This window comes from Aethalodelphis obliquidens, unplaced genomic scaffold, assembly GCF_003676395.1.
Source record: "Aethalodelphis obliquidens isolate GAN/ISIS:26980383/991018 unplaced genomic scaffold, ASM367639v1 scaffold53, whole genome shotgun sequence".
Taxonomy (NCBI): domain Eukaryota; kingdom Metazoa; phylum Chordata; class Mammalia; order Artiodactyla; family Delphinidae; genus Aethalodelphis; species Aethalodelphis obliquidens.
Window position 1 is genome coordinate 3,229,089 of NW_020837997.1, and position 22,640 is coordinate 3,251,728.

The window sequence follows — 22,640 nt, forward strand, 5'->3', positions numbered from 1 at the left end:
AAACAGGGGGCCCTTAACAGAAGAAGGAAAGGATGTTGGCACCCCCTAAAATGAAGATGTTCGTGAGAGGACCCTCTTGATGCCTGAGTTTGTGCTGCTGTTGGAAGGTCCTTGCTGCGCCATACCCATACTGTGTCTGCCTGCAAATGGCCTGGCACCACTGGGCATGAGCACATGCCATTTGGTGGAACTGTCCCTTTCAGAGCCTCAATACCTGCCCTGCCAGGGGAGGCAGCTGGGCTGGGTCCTGAAATGCTGGCATTTGCAGTGCTGGATTCTCACAGGGTTTCCGAGTGGTGTTCTGGGGCCATGCAGTCATATGCCTACTTGCCTAATTTGTAGAGTGAAGGGGTTTTGCTCATTCAAGTGGCCCCATCTCCAAGCCCAGTGCAGCAGGGATAATGTGGGGGGATGGGCTCTTACTGGGATCAGCCTCTTGTCAGTGGGTGGGAACAAAACAGGCGAAGCTTCAGCCTGAGACCTGCTTAGTAGTAGCCCTTTCTGCCCCTGGCATTGGGGCCCTGGCTGGGCTTTGAGGGGTCACGGAGGCTGTGGGGAACCCTGGCTGGTCCATGAAGGCAAGGGAGGTCATGGGGGAGACCTTCTAGTTCGAGAAGGCTTGGAAGGGAAAGTGATAGAGGAGCGTGGAAGAGCTAGTGGGCTTGAGAGTGCAGCATAGGGAGGAGGGGTGGAGGTGGGGGGCAGAAAGAGTTGGCCCTTCAACACGGGGAATAGCATGAGTACAGTGTGGAGGCCAGACATCCCAGAGAGGAGCCTGCCGAGGGCTTCCTGGTTGAGCCCAGTCAAAGGATAACATACCTAGTCCCAGGACTTGGACCAGGAGGTTCCATGGAGGGGGTAACAGAGCAGATATATGCAGCAGATACCTGCAACAAGCAGAGATAGGAGTCAGGCGCCAGCCACTGCTGCCACCTAGCAGCCAGCCACCTGCCACCTCACCCATCCTATCCATCCATCCATCCTTCCATCCGTCTATCCATCTACCCATCCTTCCGTCCAACCATCCATCCATCTGTCCCATCTGTCTATTCATCTGTTCATCTACCCTATCACCCATTGTCCATCCATCCATCATCCATCTACCCATCTATCCATCCACTCATCCACCCACCCACTCAGCCATCCAGCCATTTAATCAACAAGTGTGACTGAGCTCTGAGCACGTGCTGGGCATGGTGCCAGGTGCTGGAACACAGCAGGAGACAGAACCCACCCTTCCCTGCTTGGTGAGTCTCCTGTTGCAGCTTCGAGGAGACAGGTTGGAAACAGATGGATGGTTTACCAGATGGAGCGATGGGCAGGCAAGACAACTAGAGCTGGGTTGGGGTCAGAGAGGTGTGAGGCCTGGGTGGGGCTTTCCCACTGTGACCTGGCAGAATGGGGTTACCTCCCTCATAACAGCTGGAGGGTTAGTGGGATAGTCCACACCCTTGCCCTGGCTGCCACTGAGGAGCCACATCCTGCCCTACTTACTGTCCAGCTCCACGTCCACCTCCTGGCTTGGCCTTCCTGGTGAGTGGTCTCAGCTCTCCCAGCCTCAGTCTCCCCGTCTGCATCATGGAGGTGATCAGGGGGCCCATCCACCTGGGGCTACAGAGAGACCGACACTGGCCAGGCCTCTTACGTGCTGTGTGGCCTTGGGTGGGTGCCTGAACCTCTCTGTGCCTCAATGTCCCTATCTGTAAGATGGTGACGATAGTGGTATACCCCTCTCCAGGCTGCCCACTGAGAGACGAGCTGGGAACCAGGTTGGCACTGCCCCGGGCCCACAGTCTTGCATGGAGTGGGTGCTCGCTTGCCAGGATGGGGAGGGGTGGGGGTATGTGGAGGCAGAGAGCTTGCTGATGAGGGAAGGAGGGTCTGGGTGTCCGCCTTCCATCTTCCTAGCCTTGAGAAGTTGCTGGAGTTGGGCAGGTCTGGGACTGGGGAAGTGCTGCCTACAGGGTCCTCTTGTCCATCAGCAGTGGCCAGATCCCTACGTCCTGGGCTCCCTGGGGCACCAGTCAGAGGCTGGGGTGAGGGCAGAGAGCCTGGGCAAGACGTCACAGCTGGGCTTCAGGGGCACTGGGCTCACCGTGGCCCCTGAGGAGCAAGACTGTGGGAGAGCCACAGGGGGCTTAGGCAGGAGAGTGATGGAGTTTGATGTCATTGTTGCCTTCTGCTTGTGGGAGGGTGGGCCATACCTGTAGAGTTCTTGGCTGTAACGCAGTGAGTATTGTGGGAGGGGGGGAATCACGCGGTTTGTCCCTGTCTCAGAAGGGCGGGATGACGGAGCTGACCGGGTGGTTCCACTTGCCTTGAGTGGAACCAGCACTGAGTGAGGCTGTCTGGCGCCAGGCTCAGGATCCCAGCCAGGCTTTGGGGACGGCTGGTGGGGTCTCATTGTGAGGCTGGTGACTTGTGGGGCCAGGCACACCCCTGCCTCTACTCCCAGCCCCTAGGAATTTGCTCCTGTCACCTCTCTGGGTCCTTGGGAGGAGTCATGATGGTTCTTTTGAGGTGGACGTGGGTTCTAGAACCTGTCTGCCTTCCCTACCACCCTCTGGACCCTCAACCTCCCTGGCTGTCATGTGGGGGTTCTCAGGAGCCACCAGTCCCGGGTGCCGGCAGGTTGCATGGTTCCCTCCTGCTGGTACTCCCCAGCACCCAGCACCGCCTCTCTTCCATCACCCTGTCACTGCACTGCAGGCACAGACAGGCAGGAGCCAAGGACATACGTGTGGGAGGTGGCCCTGCCTGGTGATGCACTGAAGATGAGGTTGGCAACCGTGGCCTGGCGCCCCTTTGCAGGGCTCAGGGAGAGCATCTCTGTGGGCGACGTGCTCCCAGGGTGGGCTCGCAGTGGGCCCTAGACGTGTCCACGGCCCAGCTCTTGGATGAGGCAGAGCAGGTGGGAAGGAGTGGATGAAGCTCTGTCCCTGCCTGGCGGCCTGGCTTGGGGTGCGCAGATCCACCTTGGCACTGGGCATCCTGATTTAAATTATCGCAGAAGATGTAGGAAGTAACCAGTATGATGACCAGGAGGGAGAAATAAACAATTCAGCTGATGCTGTGGAAAGAGCCCAGGCTCAGGGGCACATGGGATCTGGAGCCCTGGCCAGATGTTCTTCTTTCTCTCTCTCTCTCTGGGTCTCTGTGCCCCCCAGTCTCTCTCAGTGGTTTGGCCTCCAGGCCTGCTGGGACACTGCTCTGAGGACCTTCATCTGCTCCTGGGTTCCACACTTGTCCACATTGGAGCCCTGCTCTTTCATCTGCTCCCCAGCGTGCCCGGGGATCAAGCCCTGCGAGAGGACTGCAGGCATCTCAGAAGGAGCTGCCCCTTATCGTGGGGCTGCGGTTGTCTGGGGGTGAGGAGGGCGGAGCCGGCCTGGGGTGAGCAGCCCCAGGGGAGAGCGTGCTGACGTGAGCATGGGGGCTGCTGGCCAGCCGGAGCATTTAAGGGCTACTGCCAGGTGCCAAAACATGGTGACTCCATCCTTTGGGCTGGGAGCATAGTACCCAGAGCTGTGAAATACTGTGGTAACCACAGCAACAGTGGCTTGGGGTGTCTGCCTTTGTGGGACATGTGGGACCTTGGTTCAGACGCACCTTTGATCCATGGAGCTGCGTGCCTGGAAGGCAGAGCAGTGGCCTTGGCAGAGTCAGCAGGCTGTAGTAGAGCGGGAAGCAGGAGCCAGTACTGGAGCTGCCTGCAGCCATTGGGGGGGGGGGCCAGACTGGGCCTCAGTTTCTCCATCTTTTTAAAAAAATAAATCTATTTATTTATTTTTGGCTGCCTTGGGTCATCGTTGCTGCGCAGCCTTTCTCTAGTTGGGGTGAGCAGGGGCTACTCTTCATTGTGGCGTGCAGGCTTCTCATTGTGGTGGCTTCTCTTGTTGCAGAGCACGGGCTCTAGGCGTGCGGGCTTCAGTAGCTGTGGCACGTGGGCTCAGTAGTTGTGGCTCGCGGGCTCTAGAGCGCAGGCTCAGTAGTTCTGGTGCACAGGCTTAGTTGCTCTGCGGCATGTGGGATCTTCCCGGACCAGGGAATCGAACCCATGTCCCCTGCATTGGCAGGCGGATTCTTAACCACTGCACCACCAGGGAAGTCCAGTTTCTCCATCTTGAAAGGGACACTTGCTGCACTGACCTCTTGGGCTGGCCAGGGATTCATGAAGTTCTTCGTGAAGGGCTGTGCCCAGCATGTGCTCTGTCAGTGAGCCTGCTTTGTGAAGGGTCTGAGGCGGGCAGGAAGGGGAAGCCAGAGAAGCTTCCAGTGTGGCTGGATAGGAGGTCACCAGTGGGCTGCCGGCGCTTCTCCATCTGCAGCTAGAGAGCCCCATCCCCATCCCCCCACCTCTGTCTCCCCCCCCCACCCCGTCTCTGTCCCCCTCTCTCTGGGTCTCTGTCCCCCTTCTCTGGGTCTCTTTCTCTCTCTCTGGGTCTCTCTCCCCCTCTCTGGGTCTCTATCTCCCTTTGTCAGCCCAAGTGCAGCGTCTTCCCTGCTGATGCACCCAGGACCCTAAGGTGGAATGGCCTGGAGCTCCCTGGTACCGCATCAGCTGGGGTGTGAGCCAACCAGCTGCACTGCGCTGCTGTGCTCCATCGAGCCACATGGACAATAAAACCAAAATTGGCTTTGAAAGTGGAAGTGCTCTCTGTTTTGAGGGGAAGTGAGGGAATTTGCATGTAAGAACAGTATGTTAAAGGGGCAATACCGTCAGACTCTGTTCTGGCCTGAGCTTTGGGCTCCATGTGGGGGTGGGAAAGGAGTTTACAAAACCCCAAAGAAATGTTTCCATGAAATTCTTTCTTGGTCTTGCCTTTTCCCATTTTTTTTTTTTTTTTTTTGGACATTCCAGTGAAAAAAACTTTCCGGGGCTTCATATCTCTCCTGTGGGCTTGGGAAACCGACCGTGGAGACCAGGGCCAGCAGCCGGGCGAGGGCAGGAGGAGGGGAGCGCCCTCCCCGCCAAGTGCTGCTCCCAAGGCAGCCCCTACCGCCGTCGCGGGGCTCTGTCACTTTTGGTGTGGCTCTCCACCTCCTGTGGCTGTCCCTCACTAGGCCATCCTGCCTTGGGTCCCCCCGAAGCAGGCCCTGAGGCAAGGATATTTGGGGGGTGGTATATTTGGGGGGTGACCCCATGAAGAATGGGGGGCAGGAAGGAGCCCACACAGGGGGCGCCAGCAAGGATCCAGCGACAGCATGGGCAATGGGCTCAGAAGGCTGGGGACGCCTGGAGGTTGTGGGGATCCTGCCACAGGTGGGCATTTACCCCACCTAGTCCCACTGGCTGTCAGCTCCCGTGCAGGGACATCCAGAGGGAGGCAACAGCTGTTTCCCTTGTTCAGCACGGGACTGCACATGGCTGGGGGTGCCTGATGACAGTGGTAGAGAGACACAGCACGGGGGTTGGGGTCAGGACAGTGGGGGGCACATGGTCAGAGGCCAGGTCCAGGCTGAGGGTGCAGCTGGGGAGGCAGTGAGTGGCCTCCAGAGACGCCCTGACCCGGCTGCTGACGCATTGGCTCCGATGACTCAGCGCGGGTGACCGTGGCTTGGGTGGCCGTCTGGAGACTCGGACTAGCTCAAGGGCTGCCGCTGCCGCCTTCCTGGGGGCCCGGGGCCCCGCCTCGCCAGCCGCCCCCTGTCTGGGCCGGCCTGAGTAATGGGTCCTTCCCTTAGTCATCGGTCCCAGGCCCTGGCCCTCCCTCTTCCTCCTGCCCACCTCCGCCCAGCCAAGCCTGCTTCTCTGTCCAGGCTGGGGACTCTGGCCCCTGCTGGCTTCCTCCCTCCTTCCCTGAGTTCCCCAGAGGCTGTGAGGTGTGTGTGGGGTAGCGGTGGGGGCTTCAGAGACAGTTGTCCCACCGGTGAGATGGGAGGAGGAAACCAGCCTTGTGAGGTACCATGAGCCTTGCTGGGGGCACGAGGAGGAGCGCCTGGGACAGGATGAGGCGTGCAGAAAGGGGCTGTTTCCTACCCCCTTGGTGCAACTTGGGCTCCACACCCTGTAAGCAGAAGTGCTATGGGCTTTGTAGGGCTTCCTGGGCCGGGGTGTCCTAACTCCAGCAGAGGAGCGTTTTAACGCTCAGAGTATGCACGGCCTCCGTGCTCTGCTGGAGGGCAGCCCTTTGTACCTCCTTAAAGGGTGTTTAGCTTGTTTCCCATCTTCAGCCCCCAGAAATGGTATTTGGTAAATATCCTCACACATCTCTCAACTTGCACATGCGAGTATATCTCAGATAAATCCCAAAAGTAGACCTGCTAGGTCAAGGATGTGAACCTTTAGAATTTTTCTAGGTCTACCAAACTGCCTGCCTGGGAGTTGTCCCTCTTCGCACTCCTGCTGGGAATGGACAAGAGCATCTGCTGCCAGATGGCCCACCCCATGACTCTGCCCACCTGAGGGGTGAAGCCAGTCCTTTGGCAAGCACACTTCCCTTATCGTGAGCGAGGCTGAGTCTTAGGTCTCTCCAGCCAGCTGTGCTTCCTTTCCTAGGAACCGTCAACCCACATCCTTCTGTGACATTGCTGGCTTTGTATTGATTTCTTGGTGCTCTTTATATATGGAGGACCACTGTAAATATATGTCCAGGGACCAAGCAGCCCCAGGATGAAGTTGCCTCTGGTGGGAGATCTTTCTTCTGGTGAAAACATGCATAGGCACGCCAGTCCCCAGAGCTTAGAGGAAGCACAGGAAATCCTCCCAGCTCGCCTCACACTTTCAGAGGAACTTCTAAGAAAAAACTGAGGCCAGCTAAAAGCAAAATGTCAAATGCTGGGTTGGGGGAATATACCAAATCTGTGAGGTGAGGTGTCCACAGAGAGGCCAGCCAGGCTCACTTGACACCTGCCATGGGCTGGTGCTCTGTGGGTGGTTCCAAGCTTCAAGTTCCCAAGCACTTGGCCCCATTCAAAGGCATGCGAGTGGCTTGTATGGTTGGTGGCAGGATGTAGCCCCCCACTTTGCCAGCCCAAAGTGAAGCTGGGGGAAGTAGGGGGTCTGTGGTCCCTCATTTCCCAGGAGGTGATGGGGGCCGGGGAGCCTCATGGCAGCCCTGTGACATCTGCTCCTCCCTGCCCCTTCCCACCTTTTAAAAAAATTTTGGCCGCGCTGAGCAGCATGCGGGATCTTATTTCCCAACCAGGGATCGAACCCGTGCCCCCTGCAGTGGAAGTGTGGAGTCTTAACCACTGGACCACCAGGGCAGTTCTGCCTGCCCCATTTGAGAGCTGAGAAAATGAAGACCCAGAGGACCGGGGAACGTGCCTTAGTCACACAGCTGGCAGATAGCAGGGCAGCCTCGGAATCCTGCCCTCTGCTCCTCACACCAGGTGCCAGAGCCTGGAGCAGCAAGGGCCGTGGTGCAGCCCGGGCAGTCTTTCCGGAGTGGGTCTGGCCAAGATTCACCTCCCAGGCTTTGGGTCCCGGCCCAACCCTCCAGACACTCTGCTCAGGGCCAGGCTCCAGGCTTGGATGACTCTAGGGGATCCTGGTGATGAAAGTGGCACACAGGTGCTGTCTGCGTGTCACCTCCTCACACCCCGCAGCCCCTGCTGTGCTGAGTGACATCTGCAGAGAACAGCACTGCCATCCCCGGGGCTACCCAGACTGGCCAAGTCTACGTCTGTGTCTGCATCTTAACACGGCCCCTGGTTTGAGACACACCTCTTCTCTGCACCCTGTTCCTGGGAAGGAGGTTCCAAGGGGTCACAGCAGCCGTCCCTGATCCCAGGCCACTGTGCTGCACAGGGAAGGTGGAGCACCTGGCCCCAGGCAGGAGGGGGCCCGTCTTGGGAGGGGAGGTGGCTCTGCACAGGGGCGGCCGTTTGTGGAAGTCGGGCCTTAGGGCCAACACCCAGGATGCAGCCAAGCCCTCTGCTCCCAGGGAGAGGCTGGGCGTCACTGTCTAACCTCAGGGGTGGCAGAGCTGGGAGGAGAAGCCGGGGACACCCCCACTTTTTCTGGCCTCTGCACCTCTCTGCTCCCAGCTCCTGTCTCCTCCCCCCGGGACATTCACAGCTTCGATGTGAAGCCAGTTGTGGATGATGTGACCACTTCGGGTCCCCATTTCCCGATTGTGCACCCGACGAGGGCAGGTCTGCTCTGTCTCATTCATGCTGTGTCCTCCCACCCATGAGAAACAGACAAGGGGCTGACAAAAAAGCCCATGAGGAGAGGGGGGGAGGGGGGGATGGATCTGAGCACCTCAAGGGTCCTTGGAGGCTCATGTGGGATGTGGTTTTGGCTCGGCGCTCCAGAGGCCCGTCACAGGGTGTCGCTGAGAGGACACAGCAAGACCCTGTCCCTGGAGATGTCCTGGCAGGGCCTGTATGGCTGAGGGCAGCCCTGGCCAGTGGGTGGGTACAGTTGGAGGCCTTCTGAATCCTGAGGGTCCAATGACATTCTCTTCGTGATCTTCAGAACATGGGTCAGGTGGGGTTCTTGGGAAACCAAAAGAGCAGAGACTCGGATCCGAGCAGTGACCCCGTCAGGAAGGATGGGCTGGATGCCGCAGCACTGGCTGCTTCCTGCCTGGGAGAGGAGGGGGGCGTGTCAGGTGGGCGTCCCCTCCACCTCGTGGGGAGAGGCGACTCAGCCAAGCTAGAGACTCAGGGTCCTCCTGGGTCCCTTTCCTTCCCTCCCTCCACGGTCTGCACACCCAGCCTCCAGGACAAACCCAGGATCTGGCTACCGACACCACTGGCGTCCCAGTATCACCAGCTCAGATGACCACAGCGCTGGGCTCTGAGTCACATGTGTTCCTGCCTCCCAGAGACAGGATGGTTTTCCGCTAAGCGCAGGTGGTGTCCCCCTGCCACGTCCCCTGTTCCCCCGCCACGTCCCCACACCTTCGGAACCCTGAGCACCTCGCAGGCCTGCAGGCAGTGTCCAGGGCCCTGCAGCCCCTCTACCCATTGGATGGTTTACCCCTTTTCCCTAGGCTCTGCAGAAGGCCGCTGATGGGGGCGGCCTGTGCGAGCCGGGGACCTCCCGTCAGCAGCGACTGTGTGTCTTGTGCCCGGCGTCAGCTCTTTTACCCCTTGGTTGTGTTTTGGGAGCTGGTGGGCAGTAGGAGTCGAGGAGCCTTCTTTCTCTTCCTGCTTTCTTGGAAAGACCAGTGCCCACATTCCTGGCCCTCATTTGTGGGCAGAGGCAGGCGTCAGTCCCAGGAATGGGAAAGCAAGTTCCAGAGAGCCGGAGGCCATGGGGAGAGAGCAGAGGGCTGGGGAGGATGGCCTTTGCCTGGGGTGGGGTGTGGGGGCTGAGAGAGTCCTGGGAAGGCTCTTGACCCCATGGAGGCTGATGGGCATTGCCCGCTTCTGTTGTGTTTGGAGGAGGAAGTGATGTATTAGGGCCTCCTAAACTACTCATTTATCTCTGCATTTCTACAAAAGTTTTCCGAGATGAAACAGCAAAGGGGACAGGGGCTGGGGGGTGGTAGGGCATGAGGGGAAGCGAGTGGGAGTGATAGGGGCTGGGCCACAGAGGACCTTGTATGCTGTGAGGCCCTGGAGGTCATGGCAGGGTTTTGCCCAGGACCTGAGAAGGCTCAGATGTCCTTGAGTTTTGTATTGTTTTTCAGGTGGAAGTCATATAACCTAAAATTCACCATTTTAAAGTATGTAATTCAGTGACATTTAGTGCTTTTACAGTGTCGTGCAACTATCGTCTCTGTTTAGTTCCAGAACGTTTTCATCACCCCAAAGGGAATCCTGTACCCTCAGGCGGGCACTCCACACCCCCCCTCCCCCAGCCACTAATCTACTTTCTGTCTCTGTGGATTTCTGGACGTTTCATATAAATGGAATCATGTAACACGTGGCCTTTCGTGTCTGGCGGCTTTCACTCAGCCTGATGTCTTCCAGTTTCTTCCATGTTGTAGCATGAATCAGTTTCATTCTTTTTTTTATGACCGAGTAATATTCCGTTGTATTCATATACCACGTTTTGTTTATGCATTCATCCACTGATGGGCATTTGGGTTAGTTCCACCCCTCTCCTTTTCAAAACTTTATTTTTATTCCAAGACAACCTTTGCCTTGTGCATCCTCATTTTGAGGTGCAGGAATCTGTTTTACTTGTCGCATCCCCAGCTAACTGCCCCCATAGGTAAATCCATCTTAGGGCAGTTATTCTTGGTTTTATGGCTTCCTTACGTTGGTGACAGGAAGATCCCACGCAACCTCCTGTTTCCTGGGCCCGGGTTCAGTCCTCCTGCGTCCTCTTATAGCTCTGGGGCTGCGGACAGCCTGTTCAGCATGTCCCTGAAAGGTAGGACTGACAGGCGTTTCCCCTCGACTGGGCATCCACCGAGTGCAGCCAGGGCCGAATTCTTCCGTAAACGGCCAGGGTGACTTGATGGTCGTGTGGCCGCCCTCCCCTGGGGTACAGGGCACAAGAGGCATGCTGGCTGGTGTCAGAGTGGCTGGACCTTGAAGGTCAGCACCCGCTGGAGGTGGCTCTCCCTCTCCCACGGTGAGAAGCTGGCCCGTGGCACCCCCAACCCCGGGGCTTAGTGCCACCCGGGAGGCTGCAGGTTTCAAGTTCCTCCTTCAGACCTGTGCTGGAGCTCTGCGCTGGCAACTAATCCCACCCCGCCTCCTGCAGGGGAGAGAAGAGGGGCTTACTCGTGGGGATGGCTCACTGGGGCACAGGGGACAGTGAGGTGACATGGAGAGTCCTGTTCCTTAAAACGAGCACTCAGTAGGCACAGGACATTTTATTTGCTATTATTTATTTATTTATTTTTGGCTGCGTTGGGTCTTTGTGGCTGTGCGCGGGCTTTCTCTAGTTGTGGCGAGCAGGGGCTACTCTTCATTGCGGTGCGTGGGCTTCTCATTGCAGTGGCTTCTCTTGTTGTGGAGCACGGGCTCTAGGCGCGCGGGCTTCAGTATTGTGGCTCGTGGGCTCTAGAGCGCGGGCTCAGCAGTTGTGGCACGTGGGCTTAGTTGCTCCTTGGCATGTCGGATCGTCCCGGACCAGGACTCAAACCTGCATCGGCAGGCAGATTCTTAACCACTGCACCACCAGGGAAGCCCCAGCACAGGTCATTTTAGAATGAAAGCTAATGAAATAAATTTTTAAAGAGGAGAAGGTTGGAAGCAACCCAAAGGTTCATAGATGGGTGAACAGATAAAGGAATTATGGTGTGTCCACACAGGGGAATATTACTCAGCTAGAAAAAGGAATGAAGCGTTGACACACGCTACAACATGGATGAACCTTGAAGGCATCAGGCTGAGTGAAAGAAGCCAGATACAAAACACCGCATGTTGCATGATTCCATTTATAGGAAACATCAAAACAGGCAAATCCATAGTTACAGGAGACAGATTAGTGGTTGCCAGGGGCTGGGGGAGGGGGATTGTGGGGGTGACTGGTAATGGGTGTGGGTCTTCTTTCACAGTGCTGAAATGTTCTGGAACTAGATAGAGGTGATGGTTGCATAACATTGTGAGTGGATTTTATGCCACTGAATTGTACACTTTAAAATGATGAATGTTATGTGAATCTCATCTCAAATACAAAAAAAAGGGATGCGGGAGGCTCTGCAGGTCCTGCATCAAACCCCGCCCATTTCACAGGCGGCAAATGGAGGCTGGAGAGGCGCATCCACTGCCACGGCCAGTCAGTGGGCAGGTGGCAGACACCATTGGGACCCAGGCCTGGTTTCCACTTCTCTGGGGCTGGTTCTGGCAATTTTGCCTCCACCCGGGGCAGCTTCAGAGCCCTGCCAAGCCTGCTCAGGGACCAGACGGCCCTGAGGCCGGTGAGCCACCTGCCCACCTCTGCTCTCCCCCAGCATGGCCGACAAGAACGGGGCCCTCAAGTGTACCTTCTCAGCCCCGGGCCACAGCACCAGCCTCCTGCAGGGCCTCGCCGCCCTCCGCGCCCAGGGCCAGCTCCTGGATGTCGTGCTCACCATCAACCAAGAGACCTTTCACGCGCACAAGGTGGTCCTGGCCGCCTGCAGCGACTACTTCAGGTGAGCGCGGGCCCCCAGGGGCAGGGTGGAGGGTGCTGCCCTTCTAAGAGGGAAGATCTCAGGGCTGGGCATCTAGCCGGGGATGGCTCTGAGGGAAGATGGCTGGGGTTAGCCCATCTTTGGGTTTAGAGAGAAGTCCAGTAAGCCTGCAGGTTTTTCCAGGTTTGCTACTTATTCAGACTTGTGGGGGACACTGAGCAGACAAGCAGAGCATGCCTGGGGCACAGAGGTGGGTGCCCGATGAGCAGCTTCTGCCCTGCGGAGGTGGCAGGGCTCCGTCAGGTTTTCATTCTAAGTCTGTATGTGATGCCTGCATGTGCCAGGGGCTGTTCTAGGCCTTGGGGATTTAGCAGGGATAAGACAGGCACGAGCTCTGCCCTCATGGCACCTGTGCCCAGGCTGACGGACGGGAGGGACACCTGCTCGGCCGCCCTTGTGTGCGCCAGGTTCTGTCCAAGGCCCCACGTGATGAGTGAGGCCTTGCTGGGTGTACAGGTCTCTCTACCCTAAAGGCCCTTTCCTGAAAGCTCCTTCCCTGTGCCTGGCTGGGCAGCGGAGCGAGGGCCCCACGGAGCAGGGCTGGGGGCCATTCTCATCAGCTGGGGGCTGTCACAGGCTGGGGACAGTCTCCCTCATTCCCTTAGTGACCAGCTGGCAAGCTTCCTCCTGACACCAGAGAGAGCTGGGGTGCCGCCCTGGGGGTGGTTCTTCAGCCCCACATTGCCAGGGGTGGCCGAAGCGTTCCCACCTGCCATCCCAGGTGCCCGTCTTGGGCTGCATGTTCCTCGCAGCTGGGGTGCCTTGCCTGGTGCGCCCCCTGGCTGCCCGCCCCACGGGCTCAGAGGGGCCATTCTGGGGAGTTGGAGCAGCCAAGCCATCTGGGGCGCCGCTTCTATTTTTATTCTGGATTTGGGGACGGGCGGGCTGGCCCAGCCAGAAATGCCCTTTAAAGGCTCCTCTGCGCTGGCACTGCAGTTGGAGAGGCCTTAAAAGGCAATGCTCCCTCCCGTCACCGTCACCGTGATTGCTTCTGCCTTCGATGGGCTGACGGGACTCGCGGGGACAAGAAGGGGCAGGGTCCAGGGGGCTGGTAGAGCACTGCGGTGGAGGGTTGGGGGGTTGTTAGTCAGTGGCCGCACGGCAGCACCAAGCTCAGCTGTCCCTCCTCTGGGGCCTGAGCTGGGCCCACTGGGTGTGCGACTAGGGGACGGACATCTGTCGGGCAATGTCGGGAAGTTCTCTCCCCTCAGACGGCTGTCACAGGCGTGTGCTGATGGTAGTTATAATTATGATGAAATGCCAGCTTGCCCCAAGCTGGAGCACACGCCATCTTCTAGAACCTGCCATGAACCCTGAGCAGGCACTGGGGTTCTCACCCCTCTTCCTGGTGGGGGGCCCTCAAAGGCCATGGGGAGCTGTGACCCAGGGCCTACGTCTCTCAGCAGCGCTCACATTAGCACTGCTTCTCAGAGCAGGATAGCACGGCTGACAGAGCTGGGGTTACTTGCTGCTGGGGGGCGGGTCTCACGATGGGCTGGTGTTCCTTTGGGCCATTCCCAGGGGGCTTTCCTGACCACGTAAGCCTCTGGAGATGGCAGGGACCCTAGCACCGCCCCCTGATGGACACTCTGACTGGGCACCCTCACCCCTCCCCAACCCATGTGACAGTGACCCAGGCTGGGGAACGTGGAGCCAGCTGCCCACGTGAGGGGCTGGGCTCTGTGAACCACAGTGCCTAGTGCCCTTGGGGGTCCCTGCCTTGTCTCCTGAACTTGCCGCCGGCGTGGTCGTCCAGGGCTGGGTGTTAATGTGGGGCTGGAGACCTGTCCCCAGAGCCAAAGCCAAGGTTTGGTCGTCTCTTGCACAGCCGCACCAGCCCCGCAGCGAGCAGCCCCTAGTCCCCGCCCTTTGAGGCAGCTGGGCCCCAGCACCGCACACTTCTGGGTGAGGCCAGGCAGGGCTCCACGTAGGGGGGCAGAGTGGGGAGTTGCTGCTTGTAAGAAGATGCATGGCTAGGGGTGGATTAAAAGTCTTTTCCTTTTTGCCTGTCTTTAATGAGCATCCAGCCTGCTTTCCCCTGGCCGGCCGTGCCCTGCTCACAGTGTCCTGGGGCCAGGCCATGCTCGGGCAGCCACAGTGCCCCTTGGCTGCCCCGAGCCCACATGCTATGTTTCTGACCTTCAGGGCCATGTTCACGGGCGGCATGAGGGAGACGAGCCAGGACGTTATTGAGCTGAAGGGCGTGTCGGCCCGCGGCCTGCAGCACATCATCGACTTTGCCTACAGTGCCGAGGTGACACTGGACCTGGACTGTGTGCAGGACGTGCTGGGTGCAGCCGTGTTCCTGCAGATGCTGCCCGTGGTGGAGCTGTGTGAGGAGTTCCTCAAGGCCGCCATGAGCGTGGAGACCTGCCTCAACATTGGCCACATGGCCACCACCTTCAGCCTGGCCTCGCTCAAGGAATCGGTGGACACCTTCACCTTCCGGCACTTCCTGCAGATTGCCGAGGAGGAGGACTTCCTGCACCTGCCGCTGGAGCGCCTCGTCTTCTTCCTGAAGAGCAACCGGCTGCAGAGCTGCGCCGAGATTGACCTGTTCCGTGTGGCCGTCCGCTGGCTGCAGCACGACCCCGCCCGGCGGCTGCGCGCCAGCCACGTGCTCTGCCACATCCGCTTCCCGCTCATGCGGTCCTCAGACCTGGTGGACAGCGTGCAGACGCTAGACATCATGGTGGAGGATGTGCTGTGCCGCCAGTACCTGCTGGAGGCCTTCAACTACCAGGTGCTCCCCTTCCGGCAGCATGAGATGCAGTCGCCGCGCACAGCCGTGCGCTCGGATGTGCCCTCGCTGGTTGCCTTTGGTGGCACGCCCTACACCGACAGCGACCGCTCGGTCAGCAGCAAGGTGTACCAGCTGCCCGAGCCGGGGTCCCGTCATTTCCGTGAGCTGACGGAGATGGAGGTGGGCTGCAGCCACACGTGCGTAGCCGTGCTGGACAACTTCGTGTACGTGGCCGGGGGTCAGCACCTGCAGTACCGCAGTGGCGAGGGTGCCGTGGACTCCTGCTACCGCTACGACCCCCACCTGAACCGCTGGCTGCGCCTGCAGGCCATGCAGGAGAGCCGAATCCAGTTCCAGTTGAACGTGCTGTGCGGCATGGTATACGCCACAGGTGGCCGCAACCGGGCCGGCAGCCTGGCCTCAGTTGAGAGGTACTGCCCGCGGCGCAATGAGTGGGGCTACGCCTGTTCACTGAAGCGCCGCACGTGGGGCCACGCGGGTGCCTCGTCTGGGGGCCGCCTCTACATCTCGGGCGGCTACGGCATTTCGGTGGAGGACAAGAAGGCCCTGCACTGCTACGACCCCGAGGCCGACCAGTGGGAGTTCAAGGCTCCCATGAGCGAGCCCCGAGTGCTCCACGCCATGGTGGGCGCTGGCGGCCGCATCTACGCCCTCGGTGGCCGCATGGACCACGTTGACCGCTGCTTCGACGTGCTGGCTGTGGAGTACTACGTGCCCGAGACGGACCAGTGGACCAGTGTGAGCCCCATGCGGGCTGGACAGTCAGAGGCCGGCTGCTGCCTGCTGGACAGGAAGATCTACATCGTAGGGGGCTACAACTGGCGTCTCAACAACGTGACAGGCATCGTGCAGGTGTACAACACCGAGACGGATGAGTGGGAGCGCGACCTGCACTTCCCGGAGTCCTTTGCCGGCATCGCCTGTGCCCCCGTCCTGCTGCCCCGGGCCAGGACCAGGAGGTAGCTCCCCAGACCCCGGTTCCCGGCCTGGCCGCCTGCTGTTTCTGCGAGGGGCTTGGCGGGTGCGTGTCTGGGCGGGGAACTTCAAATCCCCACCCCCGCGGGCTGGTCTCGCATAAGGCACCCTCCTCACCCCCCCCCCTCCTTCCTGAAGCAGATTCTGGCTCTGTGCCCAGTGGGGGAGGCTGCCAGCAACAAGGCTGATGTGGCAGCAAACTCACACCCAAGGCGGTTTCCTCGCCCACCTTCAGTTCTCGCTGGCTGCCTGGCGGGCGGGAATCGGGGTCTCCTTTGGGGCGTCGTGGTGTGGCTTTGCCCCACTTCTCTCCCCTCCCCCTGCCTGGAGGTCTGAGAAATGCAGATACGAACTCGTTCCCGGTTGATCCCCAAATTCCCCCCAACCCCCATGAGTTGCATGCGTCCTTTTTAAAATAAACATACCCCAAGTCTCTAACATATGGACCTCCAGGAGCAGGAGAAGCGGCTGGCAAGTACCTGGCTCGGGTTGGCCAGAAGGGCACGTTTCCGCCTCCCCAAGAAGCCTGAGCTGCTGGGCAGGAGGGAGCCGGCACTCATTTCTATTCCTGGCCTGGGTCTTAGCACCTTCAGGGTGTTCTGTCATCCGCTTTCAGGAGGAAAAACAACACAGCCAGCTCCCAGAGACCGTCCTTACGGGCATCAGGCCTTCCCGTTTGGCCCTGGGTGATGTGTGGGGCCTTAATAAGAACGGGCTGACTCTCCTCATCCCTGTCCCGGTCCCATGAATGAAAGGGGACGCCTGCTTCAGAATCTCACAGTGCATCTGCATTCCACAGGCCTGTCCCGTGCTTTTTATTTCTCCCCCTCTTTCCAGCCCTCTGCTCCCCCCAACCCTGTGTTCAGGTTGACATGCCGCAGGCCTGTGCCCACCCTGCGTGGGAAGTCAGGCGGGCTGTGAGGCCTCTGACTTCAAGGGCTTTGTGGCATCTCCAGCCACATTTGCTTTGGTGTCTAAACCTCAAAACCATTTTTTTTTGTTGTTGTTCTCTTCTGCTTTTTTTTAAGAGGCCAGCACCACTGTCTTATAAATGGGATTTGTACCCTCGGGGCAACTTAAAGTGTCTCTTCTGCTGCTAATGGACGATTGATGTCGTGTCTCTGTGACCCGCTCGCCATGTAAATAATTAACCTCATACCTTAGCAGACGTTGTCTCCTAATACTTTCCTTTTATTTAATAAAAATGTTATGGTAAAAAGATGGAGTGGGCCCAGTGCTGAGCTTGTGGGCTTGATGGGTCGCAGATTCCTCGTGTCCTTGCATGTTTGGGGGCTCCTCTCCCCCCTCGCCCTTTTCCAGCATTGCAGAGGAGCCGGAAGTGGGGCCGGCCTTTGGCTCAGAGGCCTGGGGGCAACAGGAAAGGAGGCTAGGACGTCCTTCTACCCGGCACCTGGAAGACAGAGGGCAACCAGCCGGGGCAAGGCAGCCTTCCAGAGACTCTTTCCAGGTGGTTCCTTGCGCCTGGTGACCCGGCCCCCTGCCATCAGCCAGCCCCACAGCCCCTGGCAGGTTCTGTCTCCATCTGCTCAGTCCTGGGACTCCAGGTTGGGAAGCTGGGGAGCCCCCCTCCGCAGAGGCTGTGATAGGGGAGGAGCAGGGCAGGTCCTAAAGGAAGCATGAAGTCACTGTGCTTCCCTGTGGGGCTTCCGGGATCATCCTCAAAACGTATCCACAGGCCTGGTGCTCCTGTGCAGTGGCCGTCGGGGCCTGGGGTGAGGCTGGGTGTGTGTATGGGGGTGCAGGGTGGAAATAAGAACTTGGTTGGGAACCAGTAAGGAGCCCACACTGCCAGGGGCATAGAAGTGAAAAAACAGCAGCCCTCAGGGACTTACTGGAACATTCTAGCCCCTTCTCATCACCCCCAACCTGAGCTCCCCCAAAGAGAACCCTTCCCTGCTGGAGGCACGGCCCCTTCGGGGTGGGGGGGGAAGGGAGAAGCCTTTGCCGGCTGCAAGTCCCCCCAGATCAGCTCACACCTCAGAACATCTTGTCCCCAACGAGCTGGCAGGGGCGCCGGCGCGGAGTTGGGGGCGGGGAGGTGCTGCCATATCTAACTGGGTCGATTGTGCATAACTGTCTGGGCTGGTTCATGGAATGTTCTCAGGGGCCCCCTGCCCCTCCCTCTCCACACCCACACCCCCCCGGAAGAAAGGAAAATTATTTTTCGTATTGTAAACTTTAAACACGAAAAAGCTGTTTTTAATTTAGCAGAAACTGGCTTGCATCTTCACTTTGTGCACATTTGTGTCCTTCAGAGGGAGGCGGAACATGCGTGCACACAGGCACGCAGACGCTTACACGCACACCTGCACTCGTGCATCTGACACCCACATCCACGTGGTCACACTCACAGGTAGCCTTGTTCATAGGCCGTGTAACGTACTCACATGCTCACTCACGCACAATTAAACACACAGCTCACATGTGTACATGCTCCTGGACTAGCCTGGCCCTCCTCTGCACAGCACCCTGAAGGGGTCTGGAGCTCATCACCTCATCACCTCCTTCACCTTTGGCCCAGGGCAGCTTGGGCACGTAGGGACTGAGCTTGTGGAGAGCCCGTCTGCTTCCAGATATCCTGCTTTCCCACCGTGGCCCTGGATGTGGCCGGCAGGAGCCTCCCTCTGCACCTGGGCTTGGGCCGTGGGAAAACGCCATCTCCTGGGACGGTGGGATGGAGGCCCGCGAGAGGGAGGCCAAGTGTGACTTCTGGGGCCTCACAGTGAGCGAGGGCCAAGGGGGCCTCGGGGGAGCCGTGTGAGGTGGGAATCTGCCCCAGACCTGGCCAGCTTGGAAACCCGCCCCTGGCTTCATCTCTGAGAACGCAGCTCCAGCCCCTCTGTTCTCACGGGCCCTGGAGCTTTTGCTTCTCATGGTGGAGCCTCGGCACATCAGTTTTATTAGGGGCACCTGGCCATGTGTCCCAGGAGGCACAGCCTGAATGTTTGTTGCACAAATGACAGCTTTTGGGGTGGGGCGGTGGGAGCAGAGTCTCATCCACTCCAGGATCCGTGGGCACCATTGGCCTGCAGACCCCCAGGGCAAGAGGGCCACGAAGCCGTGCTCCTGCCCACAACAAAGGGCCCAGCTTAATTCTTGTGGCTGACCCCGCTTGTTGCCATCCCGGCGATCATTTCACCCTCCTCACCAACAGAGCCATGGTTCGGTGCCCAGCCTCGGGGGTTAATTTAGGATTTGGCTGAGCCATTCTTGGCAACGTCTTTTGTGGGGGTTTTTCTCGATCTGGGCACATTTCCCAGTTCTGGCCAGCAAGTTTTAAGGGGAGGTCTGGGGTAGGGGTTTCTGGACACAGGAAAGGTTTTATTGCCCCCTTCCCTCCCTTACTGTTTCCTACGAGGACATGATGCCAGGAGCTTCTGTAGCCATCTTGTGGCCATGAGGAGCAAGTTAAGACGGGCACAGTGATGCTGCCTCCCAGAGCCCTGAAACCATGGGGGCACCAGTCCCACCCTGGAACCTCTTACCTCCAGACTCCTTTTTATGAAAAATCACAATGTCTGTGCCACTTAAGATACTAGTGGTCAGATATTCTGCTAATTGTAACCCAAACAGTTCCAAAATTATAATATAAATGTAACAGATGCTGGGGTTTCCCCATCTTATGTAAGTCAAGGTTTTAATTTGCAAGCAGCGGAAACACCAGCCAAATTAAATAGCAAAAATGTGCATTGGAAGTCTGTTCAGTTCCTCACAAAAGTGGCAGGAAGGCTGGAAAACCAGACTCAGAAAGTGGTAGAAATCAAGGAGGCGAGGGTGATTAGCTGACATCATGCCAGGGAACTGGTTGGTGAGGTCACTTCTGCCACCACCACAGAATCCAGATGCCTCAACTGGCACTGCCATTGGTACTCCGCCATAGCTGCCCCTGGAAACCACATGCTCCTGCCCCAATGCTGTGTCTTTGCATCACTTGGAAACATCGTGTTGGCCCAGCATGTCCTGCTCCAATGCCCTAGGGAGTGGGGAAAGTTAGTACCTCAGTGTATTAGTCAGCTGCTGCTGCTGTGTAACAAGCAACCCCAAGTCTCAATGGCATGCAAAAATATTTTTCACATGTCTGTGACTCAGCTGGGGTGGGGTATTTGTTCTAGGCTTCCCTTGGCTGAGCAGCTCTGCTTCCAGGTGCAAGACTGTGGAGTAACCAGGAAGTTCAGCTCCACCTACCTTGCATCTTCCTGGGACCAGCAGCTAGTCAACCTATGTTCTCCTCTTACAATGGTGCCAGAGGACAAGTGGGATCACATGAGGCTTCCTAAGGTCCAGATTCGGAACTCTTGTGCTGCTACTTCTACCCATATTCCTTTGGTCAAAGCAAATGATGTGCTCAAAATCAGGGCTGGGTAAATATCCCCTACCTTAGGCAGGAAGAATGCACAGCAGTGTGGCAAAGGGTGGGACACAGAAACGAAGGGGAACTGAGGCCCGTAATTTGACTGATCACACCATTGGCTTTGGAGCCTCTGTTGTCATTGGAGAGGCTGAATTCCCATTATGGGGATTCCCCAGCCTCCAAATGCTGGGCCACCAAAAAGAAAAGCCAGCTGTATCTCTTCTGCAGCCACTGACCCCTAGAGGTTGGGGAATCCTTCTCTTTTATTGTGGAGTAGATTGGGGCTGTAAGTGTCCTGGGCTTTTGGACAGCGGGTAGCGGGGGGCTCTGTGAGGCAGTTTAGCTGGAGCTCAGCCAAGTCTCAGGGCATTCTGGTGTCACTGGAAGGCCTGCCCCAGATGTCCCTTCAGCGTGGTGGTTGTTGTGGTGGGGACTGGACGGTTGGCTCTGCCCCACCATACCCTAGATCCATCCCCCTGGGTCCCTGCCCCCTCAACTCCAGCCTCCTTGGCAGTCCGGCAGTCCGCCCCGTCCTACCTTCCACCCCACACTCAGCCTGCGGTGGGGGGCTGAGGGGCCTGGGTCCTCATCTAACCTCTTATTCGGTCGTAAGGAGTGAGCTCCATGTCTGGTGTTTCTGGCTCCCATCGGGTTCTTCCCTTTCGCTTCATAATCAAACCTGGTTCTTGCTTTGCCTTTCAAAACTCTGTCTGATGAGGGCCTGGTTTGGAAGTCAAAGACGGGCCCTGGATGGTTTTCCTCTTTGCCTTCCAGCTCCCAATGGCCCGAGTTCACCTTCATGCAATGTGGGTACCCTGGATTGACTAAGATTCCATATAAGGCAGTGCAGAAAAGCAAGCCATGAAAACTAACATCTCGATGTAGGGTTTTGCTTCCCTAACAGTTATTGAGTGCTTGCGAGGAAGCAGGCGCTGAGCTAAGTGCTTTACATGCATTATCTATTTAATCTTCCCAAGAGCTTGCTCTGCAGAGTGCCATCATCTGCATTTCACATGGGAGGACAGTGAGGCTCAGAGACATGAAATCACTTGCCTGTTGTCACACAGCTGGAGAATTGGCAAGGGCTGGGCCACGCAGAAACGCACAGGAATTTAGGTTTTAATTTAGCTTGTATTTAGAAGCTTTACGTTGAGGGGTGCTGTGGCTTGGATGCAGGGGAAAGGGCATTCTAGGCAGGGAGACAGCCTGTGCAAAGGCCCACGCAGGATCAGCAAGGCTGGATGGAGGACATGAGAAAGGGAAGGGTGGGAGAGGATGCTAGGGAAGCTGGCAGAGTAAAAAAGGGAGCCAGCCAAAGTTATGGAGCACAGGAGAGAAAACTGTATCATGGAGGCAGCAAGAAGTAGCTTATAGGACTTGCCTCTTAGCTCACACTTGGATGTGCTCTGTAACTCAAGGGAAGCTATTTAAGAATGGGATGCTCCTGGGACTTCCCTGGTGGTCCAGTGGTTAAGAATCCACCTTCCGGGACGTCCCTGGTGGCTCAGTGGTTGACTCCATGCTCCCAATGCTGGGGGCTGGGGTTCAGTCCCTGGTCAGGGAACTAGATCCCACGTGCATGCCACAACTAAGAGTTCGCATGCCACAACTAAGGAGCCTGTGAGCCACAACTAAGGAGCCCACCTGCCACAACTAAGACGCAGCACAACCAAATAAATAAATAAATATTAAAAAAGAAAAAATAAAGAGTCTGCCTTCTAATGCAGGGGACGTGGGTTCGATCCCTGGTCGAGGAACTAAGATTCCCACATGCCGCGGGCAACTAAGCCTGCGTGCCGCAACTACTGAGGCCACACTGCACAACAACTAGACAGTCTGTGTGCTGCAACTAGAGAAGCTCACGTGCCACAACAAAGAGGCTGCGCTCCGCAATGAAGACCCAGTGCAACCAAAAAAAAAAAACAGAGACAGAGAGAATGGGATATTCCTTATCCCTTTGGGTCAGGGTTGGCTGGAGAAGGACCCAGGGCTGTGTGAGTCCAGAGGGAGGAACAGCTCTGCTTTGGGGTCAGGAATGGCTTTCTGGAGGAGGGGTCATTTGAGGTGGGTTTTGAGGGATAGATAGGAGTTTCCCAGGCATATTCATTTAACAAACCCTTCCTAATTCCCCATTTCTGACTAGTCTTGTGTTAGCTCTGGGGAGCCAGGGAAACAGAATGAACACAGATGAGTATAAAATGAGGCCTAAAGTGCTCAGAGCCATCAACAGAGAACAAGCCTTAGGAGTAGGGAATTGGGTGTGTCTGTGTTCTTTCTGCATCACACAGGAACTTCAAGCCCCCGGAGTGTCTGAGAAGGGTGAACATACTTTCAGCTTCTGATCTCTGCTCAGTCTATAGGGGAGCAGACAGTACTCCAGACACAGCTGCCTTCAGAGGGTGGGATTTCCTGGATCATGGGACAAACATTCAAGGGTACACTTTAGGTAGCACCCTCAGGGTGGGTCTGCCAGAGGAGAGGTCTGAAAGATGAGAAGGTG

General features: G+C 57.5%; 1 protein-coding gene across 3 annotated transcripts in view; it reads left to right on the plus strand.

Moving 5' to 3' along the window:
• Positions 1-16,989, plus strand: part of KLHL26 (kelch like family member 26) — a 28,392-nt gene extending 11,403 nt beyond the window's left edge. Inside the window, exons 2-3 of one of the 3 annotated variants that reach the window (XM_027084758.1) lie at positions 11,808-11,990; positions 14,175-16,989. In XM_027084758.1, the coding sequence (XP_026940559.1) occupies positions 11,808-11,990; positions 14,175-15,756 (1,765 nt within the window). In that variant the 3' untranslated portion in view covers positions 15,757-16,989. Of the gene's footprint in view, positions 1-11,589; positions 11,991-14,174 lie in introns of all 3 variants that reach the window. The other 2 variants (XM_027084759.1, XM_027084761.1) reach the window with 2 other exon arrangements.
• The last annotated feature ends 5,651 nt before the right edge of the window (positions 16,990-22,640 follow it).